Genomic DNA, 22,812 nt, shown 5'->3' on the forward strand with positions numbered 1-22,812 from the left:
TGGCTTTCGGGGCCCCGTACGCGGCTAGGCTTCCAAAAAGTCGACCACATGTGGTATCCCCGTACTCAGAAGAAGCAGCAGAATGTATTTTGGGGTACAATTCCACATATAACCATGGCATGTGTGAGCAATATATCATTTAGTGACAACTTTGTCATTATTCAATCGCTTGCGGCAAAAAAATAAAATATTCAATGGGCTCAACATGCCTCTTATCAATTTCCTTAGGGTGTCAACTTTCCAAAATGGGGTCATTTGGGGGGGTTTTGTACTGCCCTGCCATTTTACCACCTCAAGAAATGAGATAGGCAGTCATAAACTAAAAGCTGCGTGAATTCCAGAAAATGTACCTTAGTTTGTAGATGTGACAACTTTTGCGCAAACCAATAAATATACAATTATTGACTTTTTTTTTACCAAAGACATGTGGCTGAATACATTTTGGCCTAAATGTATGACTAAAATTGAGTTTATTGGATTTTTCTAATAACAAAAAGTAGAAAATATCATTTTTTTTCAAAATTTGCGGTCTTTTTACGTTTATATCGCAAAAAATAAAAATCGCAGAGGCAATCAAATACCATCAAAAGAAAGCTCTATTTGTGGGAAGAAAAGGACGCAAATTTCGTTTGGGTACAACATTGCATGACCGCGCAATTACCAGTTAAAGCAGCGCAGTGCCAAAGTGTAAAAAGACCTCTGGTCATTTACCAGCAAAATGGTCCGGTCTGAAAGTGGTTAACACAAGCCAGTTATCAGCTCTCCGTTTCTCTCTTCACGATGTCATTGTGAAAAAAGATAAGCTGATAAAAAGCGTGTGCTTACTTCCGTGATCAACTGTCAATGGACACGGCTGAACACGTGGTAATGGCCCGCTGTGATTGGCCCTTTACCCCGACATCGGACTCAGCTGATCACAGAGTGCACCACTCACGTGCCACAAGGGGCACGCGGGAGGATGTCCAGGGACACCCTCCCGGCAAAGTAAACCGTCTTTCGGCTATAGCGCAGGCAGGAAGTGGTTAAAGCTGAACTCCTCGGGTTTGACAGTATAAGGTTTCCCTCCTGTACTGAAAATTGCTTACTCCAATTTTCCTGCACACTGTGAGCGGCTCTCAGTGTGAAATAGAAGTTGCAGCAAATCAGATCAAGCGTAGCTCATTTCCTGGCTCAAGGGTATACAACAACATCTAGCCCTTTCCTCCCCAGCTTTACAGTCTCTGACCCACCCTTTTCATCCATTGGATTTCAGTTCTTTTAATCATGGAGTCTCATCAGCACATGTGGCCATCTACATGCCAATACAGTCTGCCTAGAAACACTCACTCCTCCAGGCGGACACCCGCCTATCAAGGCATCTTGATATTTGCATTGCTTCCTTTAGGAGCCAGCCCACTGATTGCACCAGAGCTGAACACTCCCGAGAGTACTAAGGAAGGGCGTTGTGATGTTTTTAGGAAGCCAAGTCAGCATCCTCCTACCAGCCATGATCTGCCTGACTTGCATAGAGAAGAATGAATGAATGAATGAAATACATGTATAGCGCACAATGCGAACTGAATCGCCTCTAGAAGAAGAGACCAAGTGATGACATCACAGAGAAAATAAAAGTATGTGGTGAAAATGGAAAGTGTTTATTGGAATATTTATTAGCATGTTGATTAAGCTTTAAAATATTTAGTTTTTTTTATGTATTTTATATAAAATAAATTAAGTTTTTTAAACCCCCCCCCCCTCCCCCCAAAAAAAAAATTAAAGGAAGAAATACAAGCAGATTAAACTTTAGATTTAAATGAACAGTATATTTTTGGTTTGCAGGATGAAATGAAGCGAGAGCAAATATGTATATAAAAATATACAAGATGGGTGTAAGCAGTGTGCATGGTGGGAATTAAAACCTGGACCCCGTGCTTCAAGGCGACCCATCACATCTCCAAGTACAAAGCCATGCATACTACTGATCTCTAGTCTTTGTAATCTTCATATTAAATACTTACCTGGAACATACCGAGACTCTTCTTTTGGCTCCTTCTTAATGCAGAGATTGATGGGGTAACTTGGTTCAGTACTTTGCTGCATTGGGGATGTTGGTTGGTCTAAAACAGATTAATAGAAAACTTCACATTAAAAACTGTATTTTTCACTTTAGCTCCTCTGTTACTCCACCCTATACAGTTGTGCATATAAAAGTTTACATACCCTGGCAGAATTTATGATTTCTTAGCCATTTTTTTAGAGAATATGAATGATAAGTCAAAAAATTTTCTCACTCATGGTTAGTGTTTGGCTGAAGCCATTTATTATCAATCAACAGTGTTTACTCTTTAAATCATAATGACAACAGAAACTACCCAAATTACCCCATTTAAAATTTTACATACCCTGGTGATTTTGGCCTGATAACATGCACACAAGTTGACAAAGGGGTTTGAATGGCTTTTAAAGTTAACCATCCTCACCTGTGACCTGTTTGCTTGTAGTGTGTGTGTGTGTGTGTCTGTGTGTGTCTGTGTGTGTCTGTGTGTGTCATGGGGAAAGCAAAAAAATTGTCAAAGGATAGGTAGTTGAACTGTATAAAACAGGAAAGGGATATAAAAAGATATCCAAGGAATTGAGAACGCCAACAGCAGTGTTCAAACTCTAATTGAGACATGGAAAATTAGGTCAGGTAGACCAACTAAAATCTCAGCCACAACTGCCCGCAAAATTGTTCGGGATGCAAAGAAAAACCCAGAGATAACTTCAGGTGAAATACAGGACTCTCTGAAAACATGTGGTGTGGCTGTTTCAAGATGCACAATAAAGGAGGCACTTGAATAAAGATGAGCTGCATGGTCGAGTCGCAAGAAGAAAGCCATTACTATGCAAATGCCACAAAGTATCCCGCTTACAATACACCAAACAGCACAGAGACAAGCCTCAAACCTTCTGCCACAAAGTCATTTGGAGGAATGAGACCAAAGTTGAGATTTTTTTTGCCCCCAACCTTAAACACTACATTTGGAGAGGAGTCAACAAAGCCTATGATGAAAAGGTACACCATTCCTGGTGTGAAACACGGAGGTGGATCGCTGAGCTACAAAGGCACAGGAAATTTTGTCAAAATTGATGGCAAGATGAATGCAGTCAAATCAAATAATACTGGAGGAACATTTGCATTCATCAGCCAAGAAGCTACGCATGGGACCTACTTGGACATTCCAACATGACAATGATCTAAAACACAAGGCCAAGTTGACCTGTCATTGGCTACAGCAGAATAAAGTGAAGGTTCTGGAGTGGCCATCTCAGTCTCCTGACCTCAATATCATTGAGACACTCCGGGGAGATCTCAATGTGCAGTTCATGCAACACAGCCCAAGAATTTACAGGAACTGGAGGCTTTTTGCCAAGAGGAATGCGAAGATAAAGAGCTTCATTCACAAACACCACAAAAGACTTCAAGCTGTTATTGATGTTAAAGTGGGCAATACAAGTTCTTAAGGACTGGGGTATGTAAACTTTTAATCAGGGTGATTTGGATAGTTTCTGTTGCCATTACGATTTAAAAAGCGTAAACACAGTTGACTGCTAATAAATGGCTTGAGCCAAAAACTAACCAGGAGTGAAAGAAAAGTTTGTGTCATTCATATTCTCTGAAAAATGGCCAAGAAATCATAAATTCTGCCAGGGTATGTAAACTTATGAGCACCACTGTATATAGATATAAATTCTCTATATTAACATTTGTTGAACTTCTCCAGTACTCTGCCTGTGTGTGGAACAAAAGTTTACCCGACTTCAAGATATACCTAAACATTAATTTTGTCTGCTACATTATTGGTTTTTCCAACAAGAAAAGGACAAAATATTAAAAAACAAATTCATTTTCCATAATATTCTCCATCACTTTCCTAGAAAAATAAATCAATGGAATGGGTTTGCAGCTTTTGAACCCCCCTCCCCCCCTTTCCACATAACACAGAGGGGGAGGTGCACAGGAATCAATGCTAATCTAATCACTCAGCACAGGAAGTAATCCGCTCATAAGATTTCTGGCAGGATGAACAGATATTTTTCCGCACTACAGATATAACTAAATTCTTTCAAAGTTATATTTACAGCTGAACTGCAGTTTCACATTCAGTCATGTACAATTGTATAGGCTCCTCTCCTGTACTGAAAATACATCGTCTGGATTTAGGGAAAGCAAAATATAAGTAGATTACCTGCTTGCTGCCAAATCACATACATGTACATGATTGACTGCAAGTGGTTATACCGGGGTTATGGCTGCAGATGCAAATTTGCAGCGGACAATTCTCTAACAAGTAAAAGCAATCGTAGCACACAGAGGTGTCAAACTGGGGGCCCTCCAGCTGTTGTGGAACTACAAGTCCCATCATGCCTCTGCCTAGGGGAGTCATGCTTGTAACTGTCAGCTTTGCAAGGCCTCATGGAATTTATAGTTCTGCAACAGCTGGTGGGCCGCCAGTTCCTGGTGGGTCCCCCCCACCTCCAGTCTATCCGATCCAGCTGCTGTGCCAGTTTACAATAGAGGTGACTGGAGACCGGGCTGCTCCCAACACCTCTATGGTCTAGGAGACTGGTAGCGATGAGCATTTTCATCACTTTTGGTGAGGGCAGATGTAAACAGAACCATTTTTTTCCCTGGAAGGCATTAGACCAATGTTTTTTTGTTTAATCTCATGCTTTCAAAGGGTAGAGGAGAGATCTTGGGTCTTATAGACCCCAGCTGTCTCCATAAAGGAGGACCTGTCATGCTTTATTTCTATCACAAGGGATGCTCACATTTCGGAATAAAAAAGTGTTAAAAAAATAAAAAATGAAAACCCTTCCTGCCCCTGCTGTAGCCGAATGACGACTACAGCACAGGCTTACTTTGCCGGAAGTTCTCCCATGAACAGGCTTCCCCTGTGCCCTCTGCAGCACGCTCTGTGATCGCTAAGTCCTTTGGACTCAGCTGATCACAGATTGGGGTTAAGGGCCAATGACAGCAGCCCTTTGCCACGTGATCAGCTGTCAGCCAATGACAACTACTCACGGATGTCCACATAAGCCGATTATTGGCTTTTCTTTCTTTGCGCTGACAGGAAGAGAGAAAAAGAGCCAATAACCGGATTGTGTTATAGGGATATCAGCAGTCATAATCAAGGCACCGATTATCAGTGCAGTGCCAACAGTGCCGCCTATCAGAGCCCATCAGTGCAGTCTCATCGGCACCTCCTATCAGCACACTTCAGTGTAGCCTCATCAGCGCACTTCTGCAAAAGAGAGATACACATTATATATATATATATATATATATATATATATATATATATATATATATCCATCCATCCAACTATGAAAACATAATTTTATTTTTTATTTTCCAAAATTGGTCTTCTTTGGTTTGTTTAGCAAAAAAATAAAAAACCCAGTGGTGACCAAATATCACCAAAAGAAAACTCGATTCATGTGAAACTGAGACTGCGCAATTGTCATTCAAAGTGCAACAGCATTGAAAGCTGAAAATTGGCCTGGCCAGAAAGGGGGTGAAAGTGCTCAGTTGGCAAGTGGTTGAAAGGGACAGTGTAAAAATAATTTTTTTAATAAACAACATACTAATATAAAAACATTAAAGTGCCTCTGTTCCCCACCCCCATGTTCACGCGAAGAGACAAAATGTTGAAACAAGAGAAACAAGGTTGCATACGCATAAAAACTGTGTTCGCACCACACGTGATGTATCACTGCAAATGTTATAGTGAGAGGAATAATTCTAGTGCTAGACCTCTGCTTTTACTCTAAACTGGCAACCTGTAAACAAGTTATGTTAGGTATCCATTTACTCGGTGGATCATTTTTTAAATGGTCTTCAAGTGGTTACATTTCAGCTTTAGACTAACAGAATCATTTTTAGGTTGCGGGAGGAAACTAAAGCGGCAGAGCAAATCCATAAAACATGGGAAGAACATACAAGATGACAATTGATACCAGGACCCATGTGGCTCAAGGCAATCCAACACATCAGCAAGTACAAAGCTATGCATACTGCTGATCTCCATTCTTTATAACCTTTAGATTAAATACTTACCAGCAGAATGATGAGCTTCTTCTTCCAGCTCCCTCTTAATGCAGAACTTGATGGGGTAATTCTTTTCTGTGCTGAGCTGCACTGGGGCAGTTGACTGTTCTGAAATAGAGTAAAAGAAAACTCTGCATTATTCACTTTATTACCAGCCTCCTACCTTAAATTTGCTACTTCTTTTACTCTGGAATTAATTGAAGGAGTTGTAAACTCCGTTTTTTTTTTTTTTTATCAAAAAAAAAAGCCTTATGTGTGCAGCAGCCCCCCCCCCCCCAATACTTACTGAGCCCCATCTCTATCCAGCGATGTCCACGAGTGTCTCGGCCTTCAAACTGTCCTTCCTGATAGCCCGAGACACAGCAGGAGTGCCATTGGCTCCTGCTGTTGTCAAAGTCAGCTAGCAGATCAGGAAAGAGGCCGGGCCACGGCTCCATGTCTGAATGGACACACGGAGCTGTTACTCGGCTCGGGTGCCCCCAGAGCAAGCTGCTTGCTATGGGGGAACTCAATGGGGGGGCAGGAGTACAGAAGAGGGACCCAAGAAGAGGAGGATTTAGGCTGCTCTGAAAATCCACTGAAACAGAGCCGGTAAGTATAAAAACACAAGACTTTACAATCACTTTAATGATCTTTTATTCATTAAAGCGGAGGTCCAGCTGAAAAAACTTTTTTTTTTTTTTTTTAAGTCAGCAGCTACAGACAGACACTGTAGCTGCTGACTTTTAATAAGCACACTTACCTGTCCAGGGTGCCCGCGATGTCAGCCGCCTGCGGTTGATCCGTCCATCGGATCGGGTGCCAGTGCCACCATTCGAACTAAGGGAAACAGGCAGTGGAGCCTTGCAGCTTCACTGCCCGTTTCCTGCTGTGCGACGCTTTGTGAATGGCCAGCTGTGTTCGGACACACACAGTTCCCAGAACACAGTGCGCCCCGTTCCCCAGAAGACAACGCGAGGAGAAGAATGAAGATCACCACGGAGTAGGAAGTGGCAGATTAGGACGATCTGCCTAGCAACAGCCATCTCAGCCAACCAAGTGTGGGAAAAATTATATATATATATAATTTATTTTTTTCCCCCACACTTGGTGTTCTCTTTCACTCTACTTTTATTAATCCTTTATTAATTATTATTTCTAATTCACCCTTTTTTTTTTTTTTACACCAGAGCCAGTCCTATATACTCCCCCCACATTCGCCGCTGGGGGAATTTGGCGGGCCCTGTGACCTGTTGCTACTGGTTGTATTGGTGAGCCCTTCTAATTTTAATCAATGTAAAACTATGTTGCTTTTTTGTTATATATATTGCTGTTTTTCTACTATACCCTATTATATTTGTCTACCCTGTAGATCTCTCTCCTGAAGAAGCGGTTTCTGACCGCGAAACCGGTAGAGGAATTTCGCTACGCCACCCCTCAACATAAACTTTACGGGAAAACCCGATAGTTATTGTATAGCTGTGGTGTATGGTTTTTATTTCTATGTTTGACTGTATTTTTTTTTGTATAATTTTTCTCCTTGAGTATTATTAAAAAAAATTTTTTTTTATTATTTTCGATTTACTTGTGCTAATAAGTACCGAGATACTCCAGAGATGTTCTATAATCTTGTAGGTTTGGTCACATTAGTTACAGTTGCCTCATAACCTCTTGTTTCTTTTAAAAAATTATTGATTAGGATGATGGTACTTGTATACATGTCTCTTTGAACTTATGCTTAACTGAGGCTTGAAACTCATTGCATTTTTTTTTCAGATTTTTAGAAGCATTTTTATGTTTTTTTTTTTTTAGGGCGGACCTCCACTTTAAGCCTTTTTCCACTGCAAGAGGAAGCTCCGTCACTCTGCATGCAAACATTCATAAGCTGCAGAAGTTTATATATTCTGCAGCACCTAAATCTATTCTGCCGCCACCAATTCAAGTAACTGGCTGTACACAGCCGTACTCGTGTAAACAACAATCGCTTATTGGAGTCTATCAATGCATGTACAGCGTATTTCCCCAATCACAACCAGAACAGAAGCGTCTGGGCATAGGAAACACACTGCTCTTTTTTTCAGGACGACATCAAGACAAAAAGATAAATCTTTCAGGGTTCTGGTACACACATTTAACATTTCAGGATGTATGCAGCTTGCTCAATAATTGAATTCAAAGATAAGTTTATAAACACATTTAGTTCATTTTTATTGGGTTTTTCAGATATATAACAAAGTAGTACATCAACATTTTGGCTCAATAATTTCATCTTACACATATACTGTATAAGACTTATAAAAAAGTGACCAAAATACCTTACCAGTATCTATTATGATTTGTTTGCAGTACAATACAACTAATAGTGTATTACTCTTGAATAATAAATCAATCCTTGTTTACCCCAAACGGGAACATTCTGTAAACAATGGTAGGTTGCTAAACATTAGGAAAAAGAGGAAAAGAAGGAAAAAGGAGAGGAAGTTACCATTTCAGTTCAATCCCTTATGCCGTGTACACACGACCGGACTTTGACGGACTGAATTCCGTCTGACTTTGACGGACTTCCATTGAATCGGACTTGGCCACACACAATCACACCAAAGTCCGACGGATTCGACCGTGATGACGTATGACCGGACTAGAATAAGGAAGTTCATAGCCAGTAGCTGCCCTAGCGTTGGTTTTCTTCCGTCGGACTAGCATACAGGCGAACTGATTTTTTGACCGGACTCGAGTCTGTCGGAAAGATTTGAAACATGTTCTAAATCTAAAGTCCGTCTGATTTTTCAATAGCAAAGGTCCAATGAAGCCCACACACGATCAAATTGTCCGACTGATTTGTTCCGTCTGACCTTTGCTGTCGAAAAGTCCAGCCGTGTGTACACGGCATTAGTTAAATGATTTACCTGAAACACAAAATTTGTCGTTCTCGTTATATTTTAGGAAATTTGAAACTCTAGGATGTAAAGTCTATGCAAGACAAACTTTTGTAAATTTAGCTATAGCATTATTTTTATGTCCTAGCATTAGTTCAAAATGGGCTATAGAATTGAGTTTTAGTATGACATCTGATAGGTTAGGCTCTAAAGTGGATTTCCATAATCTGGTTATGGCGAGCCTCGCGGCCAATAAAATATTGGCTACTATAGTCCTATAATTGATTGGGCAAATATCTAAGTTCAGACCATTGCCGGTGTGAGTGCTATTAGATTAATGAGGAATATAAATGAGGAAATGGACTTCCAAAAACTGGACAAAGCTTTACCTCCCCATAATGTATGTAATATATTACCTATTCGGGTGTTACATCTCCAACATAGGGGGGATGAAGATGGGAACATTTTGGAAAGTCTGTATGGTGTTAAATACCAACGATTTAGTATTTTTTGGGAGTTTTCCCAGTGTTCCATGCAGGAGGATGTCAAGTTATTAATTCTTATGGCTTTGTACTATGTTTCCCATGAAAATGATTGGGAAAGGCCACTGTCCCACTTAAGCATATTAGAAGTCTTGGTATTTGGGGGAAAGGAGGAGATGAGTTTATAAAATAGTAATGTGCCTCTTTTATTATTGATTTCGCTAGAGGAGAAGAAATTCCAGATCACCTTTGGAATCTCCATGGTCCTATAAGGATTACAATTCTGAAGGTGTGGTTTGAAATTAAGCTTACCCGAGTATAAACACATTTATAAAGCTACATTTATCAGTTTTCTCACCAATGGTCCAGGTGTCCTGTTTGTTCTTATATTGTTCCCAAGGTTTTGCTATATGTTCCCATTTATCCTTCGAGAAATGGAGAGCAGCATCCGCACACGATACAGGTACCTGAAATAAAAGATGGAGCACCATAGCATTTTATATAGGATAAGACACCTTTGGAAGAACAAGCAGAAGGAGCAAAATGAAATAACGTGAGTAAACCTAAATAGCATCCAGAACCCTCTCTGTTGTTCCCCAGAGATTATGTTGCCACCAAAACTGCATTAACATACATGCTTGGCCAACATGTAATCATTCCTTACAACAGTCATTAAAACCTTCCAACCTACTGGACATGGTCTATTAAAAACGTGTTATACATTTCACAGCACTGAGCAGCAGTAAAAGTTATAAGAGATGAGCGAACTGAGCAGAAGTCAGTTCACTGGAGGTTCACCGAACCCATAGGGAAATTGCCCTTTTTCCAAGGCTAATTCGCAAGCTTTTATTAAAAAAAAAAATAAATAAAAAATAAATAAAATTGATAGCTAGAACTTGCCATGGGGAATATGTGACAATGCAAAAGAATGTTTTAAAATTAACATTAAACTGGTAGAGTTTTTTTTTTTTAATGGGCTTAAAAGGACAACATTAACCCCTTCACGCCTAAGGATAAAACAAATCTAAAAGCCTAAGCCCAATTTTGCAGCTTTGACATGTGTTAGTAAAACTGTACATATCGTCACAACTACTTAGTGTATCCATGTGACTTATACTTTGTTTTTTTCAGGTCGATTTGGGCTTTTTTGGTGGTAAATGGTAATTAATATCTTAGATTTATTTTATTTTTTTATCAAAGGAAAAGCGTTTTTCAGCATTTTTTGTGATTGGGTGAACTGCTCTTGAACATTATTTTCAGGCATTTAGACGACAGCCCATAAATTCCCCTGCTGATAAACTTAAAAAAGCGTCCATGTGTGCATGGACACATAGGATAGCATAGAGGGGAGTTTAAGGGCTGTTAAATTGACATTTTTGGGAGTTTTTTTTTTTTTTTTTTTATCAGCTTCAGTGTGCATGAGGCCTTATTCTTTGATGGTAAATTCTGATAAATAATAGCAAGAAATATACAGGTAAATATAAAAAAAAAAAAAAAATGTATCAGTGTTTTTTACATTGCAGAGCTGAATGTAAGCTGAAAAACACGCATAAATGTGTTTAAAAACCTATGTTAAAAGCAAGTTTTTCTGCCAGCAATCCGACGTCCAGAAAGACTTTTTTGAACATCCTGTGTGCATGGAACCTAACCCAAAATAAATAATTCTACTTCTGACCATTGCAGCAATACCACATATGTGAATGTTAGTTGTTGTTTGTACCCGTAGTACAGCCCAGAAACATTTTGCAATTTTTTTATCCTGCCTAAAACACACTGCTTAAAAAATAAAATAAAAATGAATAATAAATAAATATATATATATATATATATATATATATATATATATATATATATATATATATATATATTTATTATCTTTAATTCTACCCAAAAATGTGACCTTTGATACCAACCCTAAACACTAACCCTGGTCTTTTTTTTTTTTTTTATTACACACTTTGGTTTGTTTACATTTTCCTCTCTTTCAAGTAGAGGAAAATACAATGCATCTTCCTCTTTATTCATAGGAGGAAATAAACAAAGGGGCGGGCTCACAGTGACTGATCATTGTGATAGCCAATCAGAGGCTATCAAAGCGATCAGGTGACCCAGAAACAACAGTCTAGGGCTCATTAGGGTGAGACGAGTACAAAGGGAGATACGCATATATGCGGCCCCATTGAAAAAAGGCCACTTCCATGAGGCTGCACATATCTGTTATGTCAGTAAGAAAGGGGTTAAAGGGATTGTAAAGGGAATTTTTTTTTTAAATAACAAACATGTTATACTTACCTCCACTGTGCAGTTTGTTTTGCAGAGTGGTCCCGAACCTGCTCTTCTGGGGTCCCTCGGCGGCTGTCTCGGCTTCCCCCCGCAAGTACTTCTCACATTCATGCGAGCTCCCTCGCATGGTGAGAAGCACTTGCGGGCGCGCTCCCGTGATACAGCCGGCGGCTATAGCCACTTACTGTATCACTCGGCCCCCGAGAATGCATTAAGGTGAAATTCTTTTTTACCTTTACAAGCCCTTTAAAAATACACAAAAAACAACATAATTAACATACTTTGGGGCGCCTTAAACCTGCATGTGAAGTTGCACAGTAGGATGATGTGCGCCTTTAAAAATTCCATTGCTTATAAACAATGGCTGGGGATCTGTCATTTACCATTGGTAGCAGTGCTGCCGGTTTCTGATTGTAAACAAACCTGTCCTGCGTAATGTCACTGAGCAAGCAATATCACCTAGGATCCCAGGCCCGTTTGTTTACATACAGAAGATAGCCAGGGATCTGTCATTCCTGACATGAGTAGTGGCCCCACCCGCTGACTGGCTCCCCCACGAGCCGATGTACACCTACAGCGATTTGCGGGATCGAGCCACATTGTCATAGTATAACTGCGGTGGCTGGCCCTTAAGCGGTCAAAGGATTAATTTCTTAGGTAACTAAACTCAGTGACAATTGTTCTCAGTCTGGTGACACTTAGACTGTGGTCCCGCAGACTGGAAAAATCTTTGTGCAGGGTGAGGCAGAAAGTTTCTTTGATAGGAATCAGTGACCGTGTGGTGTGAGGTTGACCACTCATTTGTCACAAGTTGTCCTGCTGCTAAAACTGTAGCAAATGACAGATCCTTAGCTGGCTTCTGACTGTAAACAAATGGGTTGGGCAATTACTTCCCAATAGATGACAGGTCCTCAGCCAATTTCTTTACAAAATAAAGCTAGCCAGGGATCTGTCATTTTGTGGCAATAACAATACTGCTGTAAATTAACAGACTTACAGCTCATGTTTGTAAACTACCATCTGCAGGGGGTTCAGGTGGGCGAAGAACTAGGCAGATTGTTCACCCAGTTTTTTGTTTTGTTTTTCTCTTATGAATTTCTTTCCCACCTCCCTAGTCAACAGCCGGACAATTTTGCTGGCCAACTCCGCAATCATCTTCTGAGTCTTGTCCTCCATTCCCAGGAGAGTAAACAAGAGTTCTGGACATCCTGAAGGGGAGAAACACACATTTTGGTTGACCTCTGTGGCACGAATGCTGAATGAACATCGGGTCCCATCGGGTCTCTTCACGACAATAAAATCCTGCACAGAGAGAGCAAGAAAAGAAAAATGGACTTGTAGACAACTCAGTCATATATTCCAGTAAGACCTGGGCCAAAGAGCAGAAGTCTGGACATACAGTGCAATGCAAAAGTATTCAACCCCCCCCGTCTAGTTCAATGTTTTTTTAATCTGAATCATATGTGATGGATCAGAACACAATAGTCTAAGTTGGTGATGTAAAATGTAAAATTAGAAAAATATATACATAAAACTATTTTTCAGAAATAAAAAAATGATAATTGGCATGTGTGTATGTATTCATCCCCTTTGTTATGAAGCCCATAAAAAGCTCTGGTGCAACTTCAGAAGTCACATAATTAGTGAAATGATGTCCACTTGTGTGCAATCTAAGTGTCACATGATCTGTCATTACATACACACACCTATTTGAAAGGCCCCAGAGGCTGCAACACCTAAGCAAGAGGCACCACGGCACCACTAACCCAACACTGCCATGAAGACCAAGGAACTCTCCAAACAAGTAAGGGACAATGTTGTTGAGAAGTACAAGTCAGGGTTAGGTTAAAGTGATATTATAAGCATTTGTAACTTAAAAATACCAAACGGACAGACTGGCATGGCCTGTAGTGATGGGGTTGCGGGTTAGGGTTAGGGTCAGGGTTTCCCCTAGAAGAACAAGGTTAGGGTTAGGGTTTCCCCTAGAAGAACAAGGTTAGGACTCAGGGATTAGAATAGGGACCTCCCCCAAAGGTCAAAGGTCAGGAGGCGTGTCCCCCAGAGGTCAAAGGTCAAGTGTCGGGCTGACCCACCCCCAGCAAAGTGTTCTGCCTACCCCAACTAAGTCTGGGCATGAAAAAGTCGGGGCTCGAACAAGTCGTGGTAAGTGCTTAGCGCGCGCATTTGCGCAAATTTTTTTCAAAAAATGCAAACTGAGTCTCTACGGGGCGAGGTCGCGATAGCGACCGAGCCTAAAAAAAATGTTTTTACCCTTTTTCTGACAAACCGAGCGGGATCTGGGAAAGGTAGGGGTTTTAGGGTGGGGGAGTCATAAAGTGGAGATACACTTAGAGTTAGAGTTAAAGTTCGTATGTCAAAAGGTTATTTGGGATCATGGCTAGAGTTAAGATTTAGGGTTGCGGGTTAGGGTTTAGGGTTGCGGTTAGGGTTAGGGTTTCCCCTAGAAGAACAAGGTTAGGACTCAGGGATTAGAATAGGGACCTCCCCAGAGGTCAAAGGTCAGGAGGCGTGTCCCAGAGGTCAAAGGTCAAGTGTCGGGCTGACCCACCCCCAGCAAAGTGTTCCGCCTACCCCAACTAAGTCGGGGCATGAAAAAGTCGGGGCTTGAACAAGTCGGGGTAAGTAAATCACAAGCAAAAGTACACTGCGTGAATTCTAACCTGCTACGAATTTAAAGGGATGGGGAAAAAAAAAAAAAAAAAAAAAAAAAAAAAAACACAGAGTAGCGCTGATCCTCCTCTTATCAGGTACCCCACCAACACTTCTGGCCCCTCAGGCAGCTTGCTTGCAATGGGGGCACCCAACCAGGCTCACTCCAGAGCCGCTGTTCTGCATGTCCTTTCACACACACAGCCACGGCTCGGCAAAGCCCCCCATCTCTCTTCATTGAGGGCTGGTTCCCCATGTTACTCCTTCAGCCAACCCTCCTTACCTCCACAGTCAACAAGCAGATGATCTCCAGGGCATGATTTAATATGGCTTCTGCCAACTGCTCTCTCTCCTTCACCATATTAGATAAGCTCAGCAAGTTCTCTCTCTGGATAGATAAGGTATATTTTGAAAAGCTTCATAGCACCCTAAAAAAAAAAAAAAAATACATAAAAATAAAAATGGAAAGGAGGCAGAAGTCCATTATTTAGAATATCTTTCCTTCAAATTCCACTCACAAAATTCCATATTTATCGGCGTATAACACGCACCTTTTGTCCCCTTACCATCAGGGTAAAATTGTGGCTGCGTGTTATACATGATTTCTTTAGTTATGGTTTGCATTTGAGATATAGTAATCACTCAATATTAGTTGTTCTGATATATGTTTTGCTCTATGTTAAAAACACTGTAAACCAACATACCCATACTCTGTCAGTTTTAATCTATGTATGCCATTCTGACAATGCAACTGTATGTTAATTGACTGTTGCCAATAAAAAATACATGATTTCTGTGGTCTCTGAGGGAAGAGGAGCGAACACCGCTGATTTACACAGAGCGGTAATCTCCTGTGTACCTGGCACTCCGGCACTCACAGCCACGCCTCCTGGCCCCGCATTGGGCCACTGTTCTGTCTATCATATGAGCAGGGCCAGGAGGCATGGCTGTGAGTGACGGGTACACAGGAGATCGTGGCTCTGTGTAGTTCAGCGGTGCTCGCTCCTCCTCTTCCCTCTGATCCAACACTGGCGAGGCTGCAATGAAAGGGAAAGGCGAGGCTGCAGATGGGCACTGAACAGGCTGCATTGCTGGTCAATTTGATTGCTGCAGATGGGCACTGAACAGGGTGCATTGATGGGCAATTTAGAGGCTGCAGATGGGCAATTTAGAGGCTGCAGATGGGCACTGAGCAGGGTGCATTGATGGGCAATTTAGAGGCTGCAGATGGGCACTAAGCAGGGTGCATTGACGGGCACTGAGCAGGGTGCATTGACGGGCAATTTAGAGGCTGCAGATGGACACTGAGCAGGGTTCATCGACGCACAATTTCGAGGCTGCAGATGGGCACCGAGCAGGGTGCATTGACGGGCAATTTAGAGGCTGCAGATGGGCACTGAGCAGGGTGCATTGACGGGCAATTTAGAGGCTGCAAATGGGCACTGAGTAGGGTGCATTGATGGGCAATTTAGAGGCTGTAGATTGGCACTGAGCAGGATGCATTGATGAGCTGCGACCCTAATTTTGCTTCAAAGTTCTTTATTGAAAATGTAAGTTTTTCTTTTCCCTTCAACTTCCCACCTAAAATTGGGGTGCGTGTTATACACCGATAAATACGGTAGTCTTTGTACCCAACTGTAGACTTTTTAAAATGTAAAAACAGTTAAAAAGTTACAGAGCATACAACACATGTATGTATATCCAAATGCAGAAAGAGGCATGTTATCACATGTTCCATCATCATACAGCGAGCCTCTCTTTTCAATTACAGTATACGACTATCGAAGTCAATAATCAGAAAAACATTCTGTGGGTATTAAAGCAGTAGTAAATTGCATGGTAAAGGCATAATGTGCTAGTATGCATCTCATACTAGCACATTATGAAATAATTGCCTTAGAACAAAACCCTCCACGCTGTCACCGCTGACAGATGCTTCCATCTTCACCTGGTCTTCCATCCGGGTTTTCGTCCTCTGAAGGGATGGCACAGGTACACCAATGATGTCACCAGTTGCATGCAGTGTGAATTAGGGGGTTGACCGATTATCGGTGCGGTCGCTATTCACTTAGCGAGTGGGGACAACCCCCCCTCCCCCTCTCTGCCCGGGTCTCCTGGCACTTCCGCCGGCTGGCCGAAGACCCGAACAAAGCAGATCGGCTTTGTTCGGATCTAATATCCCAAAAGCTGTCACGACTAAAAAAAAAAAAAATAATATTCCTCAGGGCCTCTGCTAAAAAACTGACAGGGATCTACAGATGGCCATACACTGTACAATCTTCTTTTGAGTTACCAAATTAATGTAATAGGAGGACACACCTGAGCATTCAATCTGTATGAAATTACACAGGCTCTTATACTACATTTGCTGGTTGATCTAAAGGAGATTGTACAGTCTATGGCCACTAGTCTTAAAGCAATTGTAAACCGCTGATGTTCAAAAAAATCACCCTATAAGGCAATGGCACAATGTGCTAGTATGCATTGTATACTAGCACATTATGAAATACTCACCTTGGAATGAAGTCCTGGAGCGCTGTGAAGTCCCTGCTGAGAAGGCTGATGTGTTCCCCATCTGTCACTGTAACTTTACACCTACCTACCTACCACCAGGTCCAATAAAATGCCAGAAGAGGACTGCATCCTTGGCTGCTTTTTGACCAGATGGGATGTAGCCATAAATAACCAGACAGATGAGAAGGCTTACACCTGGCCACCCATAGAGCAGAGTGCAGTCTGTTATACCGATCATCCTCCAATCACAGACCCCCAGCTGATAGGAAGGGAATCCCCCTGTGTGCAAAGGCCCTAAACTCTGATAAGAAGCTTCTGCGGCTCATTTTAACCTTTTGATGGCCACAAAACGTCTCCACCATTCCTGGCTATATAGGAGGAGAGGCAGCCACTACACCAGGGATACATCACCAGCAATCAAAGGGTTACACTTCTGGTTTATTATTTATACATTTTACATTATCATTCCTACCATGATAAATCCCCATCTCCTCTCCATACCACCCCCCCCACCCCAGAGGTGATGAGTGGAGATGGAGGAGGGTGACCCCCCCCAGAGGTGATGAGTGGAGATGGAGGAGGGTGACCCCCCCCAGAGGTGATGAGTGGAGATGGAGGAGGGTGACCCCCCCCAGAGGTGATGAGTGGAGATGGAGGAGGGTGACCCCCCCCAGAGGTGATGAGTGGAGATGGAGGAGGGTGACCCCCCCCAGAGGTGATGAGTGGAGATGGAGGAGGGTGACCCCCCCAGAGGTGATGAGTGGAGATGGAGGAGGGTGACCCCCCAGAGGTGATGAGTGGAGATGGAGGAGGGTGACCCCCCCCCCAGAGGTGATGAGTGGAGATGGAGGAGGGTGACCCCCCCCAGAGGTGATGAGTGGAGATGGAGGAGGGTGACCCCCCCAGAGGTGATGAGTGGAGATGGAGGAGGGTGACCCCCCCAGAGGTGATGAGTGGAGATGGAGGAGGGTGACCCCCCCAGAGGTGATGAGTGGAGATGGAGGAGGGTGACCCCCCCAGAGGTGATGAGTGGAGATGGAGGAGGGTGACCCCCCCAGAGGTGATGAGTGGAGATGGAGGAGGGTGACCCCCCCAGAGGTGATGAGTGGAGATGGAGGAGGGTGACCCCCCCAGAGGTGATGAGTGGAGATGGAGGAGGGTGACCCCCCCAGAGGTGATGAGTGGAGATGGAGGAGGGTGACCCCCCAGAGGTGATGAGTGGAGATGGAGGAGGGTGACCCCCCCCCAGAGGTGATGAGTGGAGATGGAGGAGGGTGACCCCCCCCCCAGAGGTGATGAGTGGAGATGGAGGAGGGTGACCCCCCCCCAGAGGTGATGAGTGGAGATGGAGGAGGGTGACCCCCCCCCAGAGGTGATGAGTGGAGATGGAGGAGGGTGACCCCCCCCCCCCAGAGGTGATGAGTGGAGATGGAGGAGGGTGACCCCCAGAGGTGATGAGTGGAGATGGAGGAGGGTGACCCCCCAGAGGTGGAGTGGAGGACCAGGATCAGGGACGGACACGGCGCCTCCTATGGACAGTGACAGGAGCTGCACGATAGGTGATAGAAATGGGGATGGTGGGAGGGGCTGTGTCCTCCACTGATAGGAGATGAGGATGAGAAAAGTCTACACAAAGTAACACTTCCCATCCTTCCATCCTATGATCTGAGAAAGGAGGATCCAGGAATAAATCTTTTCTCCCCTCCATAGAAATGGATCTCCCCTCCCCCAGCACACATGGATGATCCTATACACACCAAACACACAACTTTTACCCCAACAAAGATCTTACCTGCTTCTACCATGTGAGTGGGCGGGGCTGCTGACTCTCACCTCTCATTGGCTCACCTCTGCAGCTCCCCAAAGGCATTGTGGGACTTGTAGTGCTTACAAAGCAGAAATGTCTTACTGGCTACAAGTCCAGACAGCTCAATGCCGAGTCCCAGCTCTGATTGGATGTTTGTCACCGAATGGATTGCAGGGCATGCTGGGATAGCTTGGCTTTGCAGGGAGGAGATCCTGGGACTACAACTCCCATCAGCCCCCAAAGGCTAGGGGGAGGGGCCCCTTGTGTGTGCAGCAGCCAATGAGCATGGAGGAGAGGAGGAGAGTGGGGGATGGGGGTGACATGTAAGGTGAGAGATCTGTGCGCAGGATTACATTGGAGATAGAAGAGAAGCTGTCATCAGATCACATGAGATGTCCTCATTCCTGACAATAGAAATCATTCTGCTGATGATTATCTTAGGACTCGTTCACACGTGACTACTTTTCTGACGCTCACCAAACGCTTCTATAGTGTTTATATGGCATCAGACAGGCGTCAATGATCTTTAGAATGGGGTTTTTACAAGCATTAAAAACGCTCCGTAAATGCTCTATCCATGTTTTCATAGCATTTAATGAGCATTAAAACTGCTCCTCAGTGGAAATCAACAGAAATAAATACATTTTAACGAGCCGCAACGACACCGAAAATTCCTGGCGGATCGTTTGTGGAGCGTTACCATAGACTTGAATGGGAGGTGTTGAAAGGCTTCAAATGCCTCCTGACTTACCATGAGACTTCAATTTTGGAGCAACACTAACGCTTAGTGTGAACAATGTGCTTTCTAATAGATCTCGTGCAAGGGTGTTTTTAACGCCGGTCAAACTAGAATTGCCACCTCATCCCTTTAAAGTGATTGTAAACCCTGTACAACCGCTTTATGCTACAGGTAGGCCTAGCCCTATAGTAACACTTACCTGTAGCTACACTGGATATCTCTTAAGCCTGTACGGTTTAGGAGATATCCCTGTATCTGCATGTGCCGACGTCAGGCGCACTAAGACCCCTTTCACACTGGGGCGTTTTTCAGGCACCTTAGCGTTAAAAAAAAGCACCTGTAAAGCGCTTGAAAGAAGCCTCATCTGCAATCACAATGCGAAAGCCCAAGTGCTTTAAGAGCCCTTTCACAATGTCAGCACCCGAAAAACGCTCGTAAAGCGCCACTTAAACTAGCAGCGCTTTACCAGCGTTTTTCGAGCGCTATTGGGGCTATTTTAACCCCTGCTAGTGGCCAGATAAAGGGTTAAAAGCGCCCACAAAGCACTGCTGCCAAAAGCGATTTTCAGGTGTTTTGCAGGCGCTTCCCATTGATTTCAATGGGAAGGGGCGCTTTAGGAGCGGTGTATTCATCACTCCAAAAGCGCTGCAAAGAAGCTGCTTGCGGGACTTTGACGCCCTGCCAGCGCAGCGCCTCAGTGGGAAAGCACTCAGGCTTTTACATTGGGATTGCAGTTGCGGCTTCTTTCAGGCACTTTTTTTTAAAGTTAAAGCACCTGAAAAACGCCCCAGTGTGAAAGGGATCTCAGTGTGAAAGCACTTGGGCTTTCACATTGGCATTGCAAATGAGGCTTCTTTCAAGCGATTTACAGGCGCTTTTTTTAATGCTAAAGCGCCTGAAAAACACCCCAGTGTGAAAGAGGTCTTAAGCGTGGGCACGTACGTGCCAGTGCTTTGGTTATACTGTGCCGTTACCAGCTGCTCCTGTGTGCGGGACATGGTACAAAAGATGGTCAGAGACTGCAGACATGATACAAGAGATGGTCAGAGACTGCAGACATGATACACAAGATGGTCAGAGACTGCAGACATGATAGAAGAGATGGTCAGAGACTGCAGACATGATACAAGAGATGGTCAGAGACTGCAGACATGATACAAAAGATGGTCAGAGACTGCAGACATGATACAAGAGAGAGTAAGAGACATCAGACATATTACAGGAGATTGTCAGAAACTGCAGACATGATATAAGTGATGGTCAGAGACAGTGCGGACATGAGACTGCAAACATAGTACAGAAGATGGTCAGAGGCTGCAGACATAGTACAGAAGATGGTCAGAGGCTGAAGACATAGTACAGAAGATGGTCAGAGGCTGCAGACATAGTACAATAGATGGTCAGAGATTGCAGACATAGTACAGGTGACAGTCAGAGACTGCAGACATAGTACAGGTGACAGTCAGAGACTGCAGACATAGTGCAGGAGACGGTCAGAGACTGCAGACATGATACACAAGATGGTCACAGACTGATTTGTTCCCCCATTAAGGAGATATGTCTTTATTTCCTGTCAGGACAGGAAGTGAGGGGAATTCTCTGCAGTGGGGACCCCCATGAAGTATTATTTCTAGACATGTGACTCCCGAATGGCAGATTTATAGGACAATGAAATCATTTTGGTGGTGGGGGGTGTGGCTTGGACTCCACTACTGCAGATACATTGTACCTTTTACTTGGATGTTATAAGTTGTAGTGAGTAAATATATCTGGATAAAACAAGAACTGTGTCTGCAATGCAACTAACTGGGATTATTTTAAGGGGTATGATTTTTTAATACCCTATATATGGCAGCCAGGGCCGGATTAACATAGGGGCTATTGGAGCTGCAGCTCCAGGCCCCTTTCTCAAGATAGGCCCATTTGCCCAAAAAAAAAAAAAAAAATCAAAAAAAAAGATCGACTTCGAGGATTGTAGCTCGGCGATCAGGAGTCACAGAGACCCCATATTTGGGGGGTATGTAGCTAAAGACCCACCCCAGCACTGGTTAAAATATGGGGCTGCTATCATCTATGGTTCCGGAGATACGGGGCTCCTTGCGCAGCCTTTCAGAAGCTACATACAGAGCGGCAGTATAAATACAAGCTGGAACACTCTGCAGCAGCAGACTGAGAGGATGACCTCACAGTGCTTATAATAATTATTTGTATATTACTTATGATAAATAACCCCTTGGCAACCAGGCCCATTCTGAGACTTCTCTCCTACATGTAAAAATCATCATTTTTTTATGCTAGAAAATTACTCAGAACCCTCAAGCATTATATATTGTTTTAGCCGACACCCTATGGAATAAAATGGTGGTATTTTCAACTTTTTATGTTGGAAAGAAACTGTTTCATTCATAAAAAAAACACTAAAATTATCACGATTTTTTGTTGTGTATTAAGCCATGCTTTAAATTTTTTTACAGGTTACATGTTTAGAGTTACAGAGGAGGTCTAGTGCTAGAATTATCGCTCTCGCTCTAACGATTGTGGCGTATGTAACCTGTGTGTATCTGGCTCTGATACTAACCAGCGCCTACCCAGGGACTGACTAGTATCTCTCCCCAGCCTGTCCCCACACACCCTCTCCCCTGCTGACCTGTGAATGGGGCGAGTTCTGCCAGTGAATACAATGATTAGTGTTGCTAACTATAGCTGGCAGCACTGATTGTTTTGGGGAAAACCTGCCAGGCTGGTTGTACTCAAGTCGGTTAATAGGTTGACTTGTGTAAAACCAGCTAGCCCATACATAGATCTACTATGGCTGGTCTCTGCTTAATTGGTGTAATTTCAATCCATGTGTGGCCCGCTTAACCACTACGCAGTCCCTAATCATCCTTCCACAAACCTTTACATTTTTCTTCCCCAGATTACTTCATCCTCCTCTCCTATACATAGTGCCCACTGTCATACTCTCCACACTTCTCTCCTATACATAGTGCCCACTGTCATACTCTCCACACTTCTCTCCTATACATAGTGCCCACTGTCATACTCTCCACACTTCTCTCCTATACATAGTGCCCACTGTCATACTCTCCACACTTCTCTCCTGTACATACTGCTCACTGTCATACCCTCCACACTTCTCTCCTATACATAACGCCCGCTGTCATATCCTACACACTCCTCACCCGTACATAGTGCCCGCTGTCATACACTTCTCTCCTGTACATAGTGTCCACTGTCGTACCCTTCACACTCCTCACCTATACAGTGCCCACCACCATACCCTCCATACTCCTCTCCTATACATAGTGCCCACCGCTATACCCTCCATACTCCTCTCCTGTACATACTACTCACTGTCATACCCTCCACACTCCTCTCCTATACATAGTGCC

At 43.3% G+C, this 22,812-nt stretch overlaps 1 protein-coding gene across 3 annotated transcripts in view; it reads right to left on the bottom strand.

Moving 5' to 3' along the window:
* LOC143979226 (uncharacterized) overlaps nt 1–18,888 on the bottom strand; it is a 35,626-nt gene extending 16,738 nt beyond the window's left edge. The window contains exons 1-6 of one of the 3 annotated variants that reach the window (XM_077478916.1): nt 18,708–18,888; nt 14,644–14,788; nt 12,798–12,992; nt 9,766–9,874; nt 6,080–6,178; nt 1,998–2,096 (exon numbers count right to left, since the gene is read on the bottom strand). In XM_077478916.1, the coding sequence (XP_077335042.1) occupies nt 1,998–2,096; nt 6,080–6,178; nt 9,766–9,874; nt 12,798–12,992; nt 14,644–14,721 (580 nt within the window). In that variant the 5' untranslated portion in view covers nt 14,722–14,788; nt 18,708–18,888. Of the gene's footprint in view, nt 1–1,997; nt 2,097–6,079; nt 6,179–9,765; nt 9,875–12,797; nt 12,993–14,643; nt 14,789–18,666 lie in introns of all 3 variants that reach the window. The other 2 variants (XM_077478917.1, XM_077478915.1) reach the window with 2 other exon arrangements.
* Between the last annotated feature and the right edge of the window lie 3,924 nt (nt 18,889–22,812).

This window comes from Lithobates pipiens, unplaced genomic scaffold, assembly GCF_037356315.1.
Source record: "Lithobates pipiens isolate NorthernLeopardFrog02 unplaced genomic scaffold, aLitPip1_a1.2 Scaffold_1, whole genome shotgun sequence".
NCBI classification, from domain to species: Eukaryota; Metazoa; Chordata; class Amphibia; order Anura; family Ranidae; genus Lithobates; species Lithobates pipiens.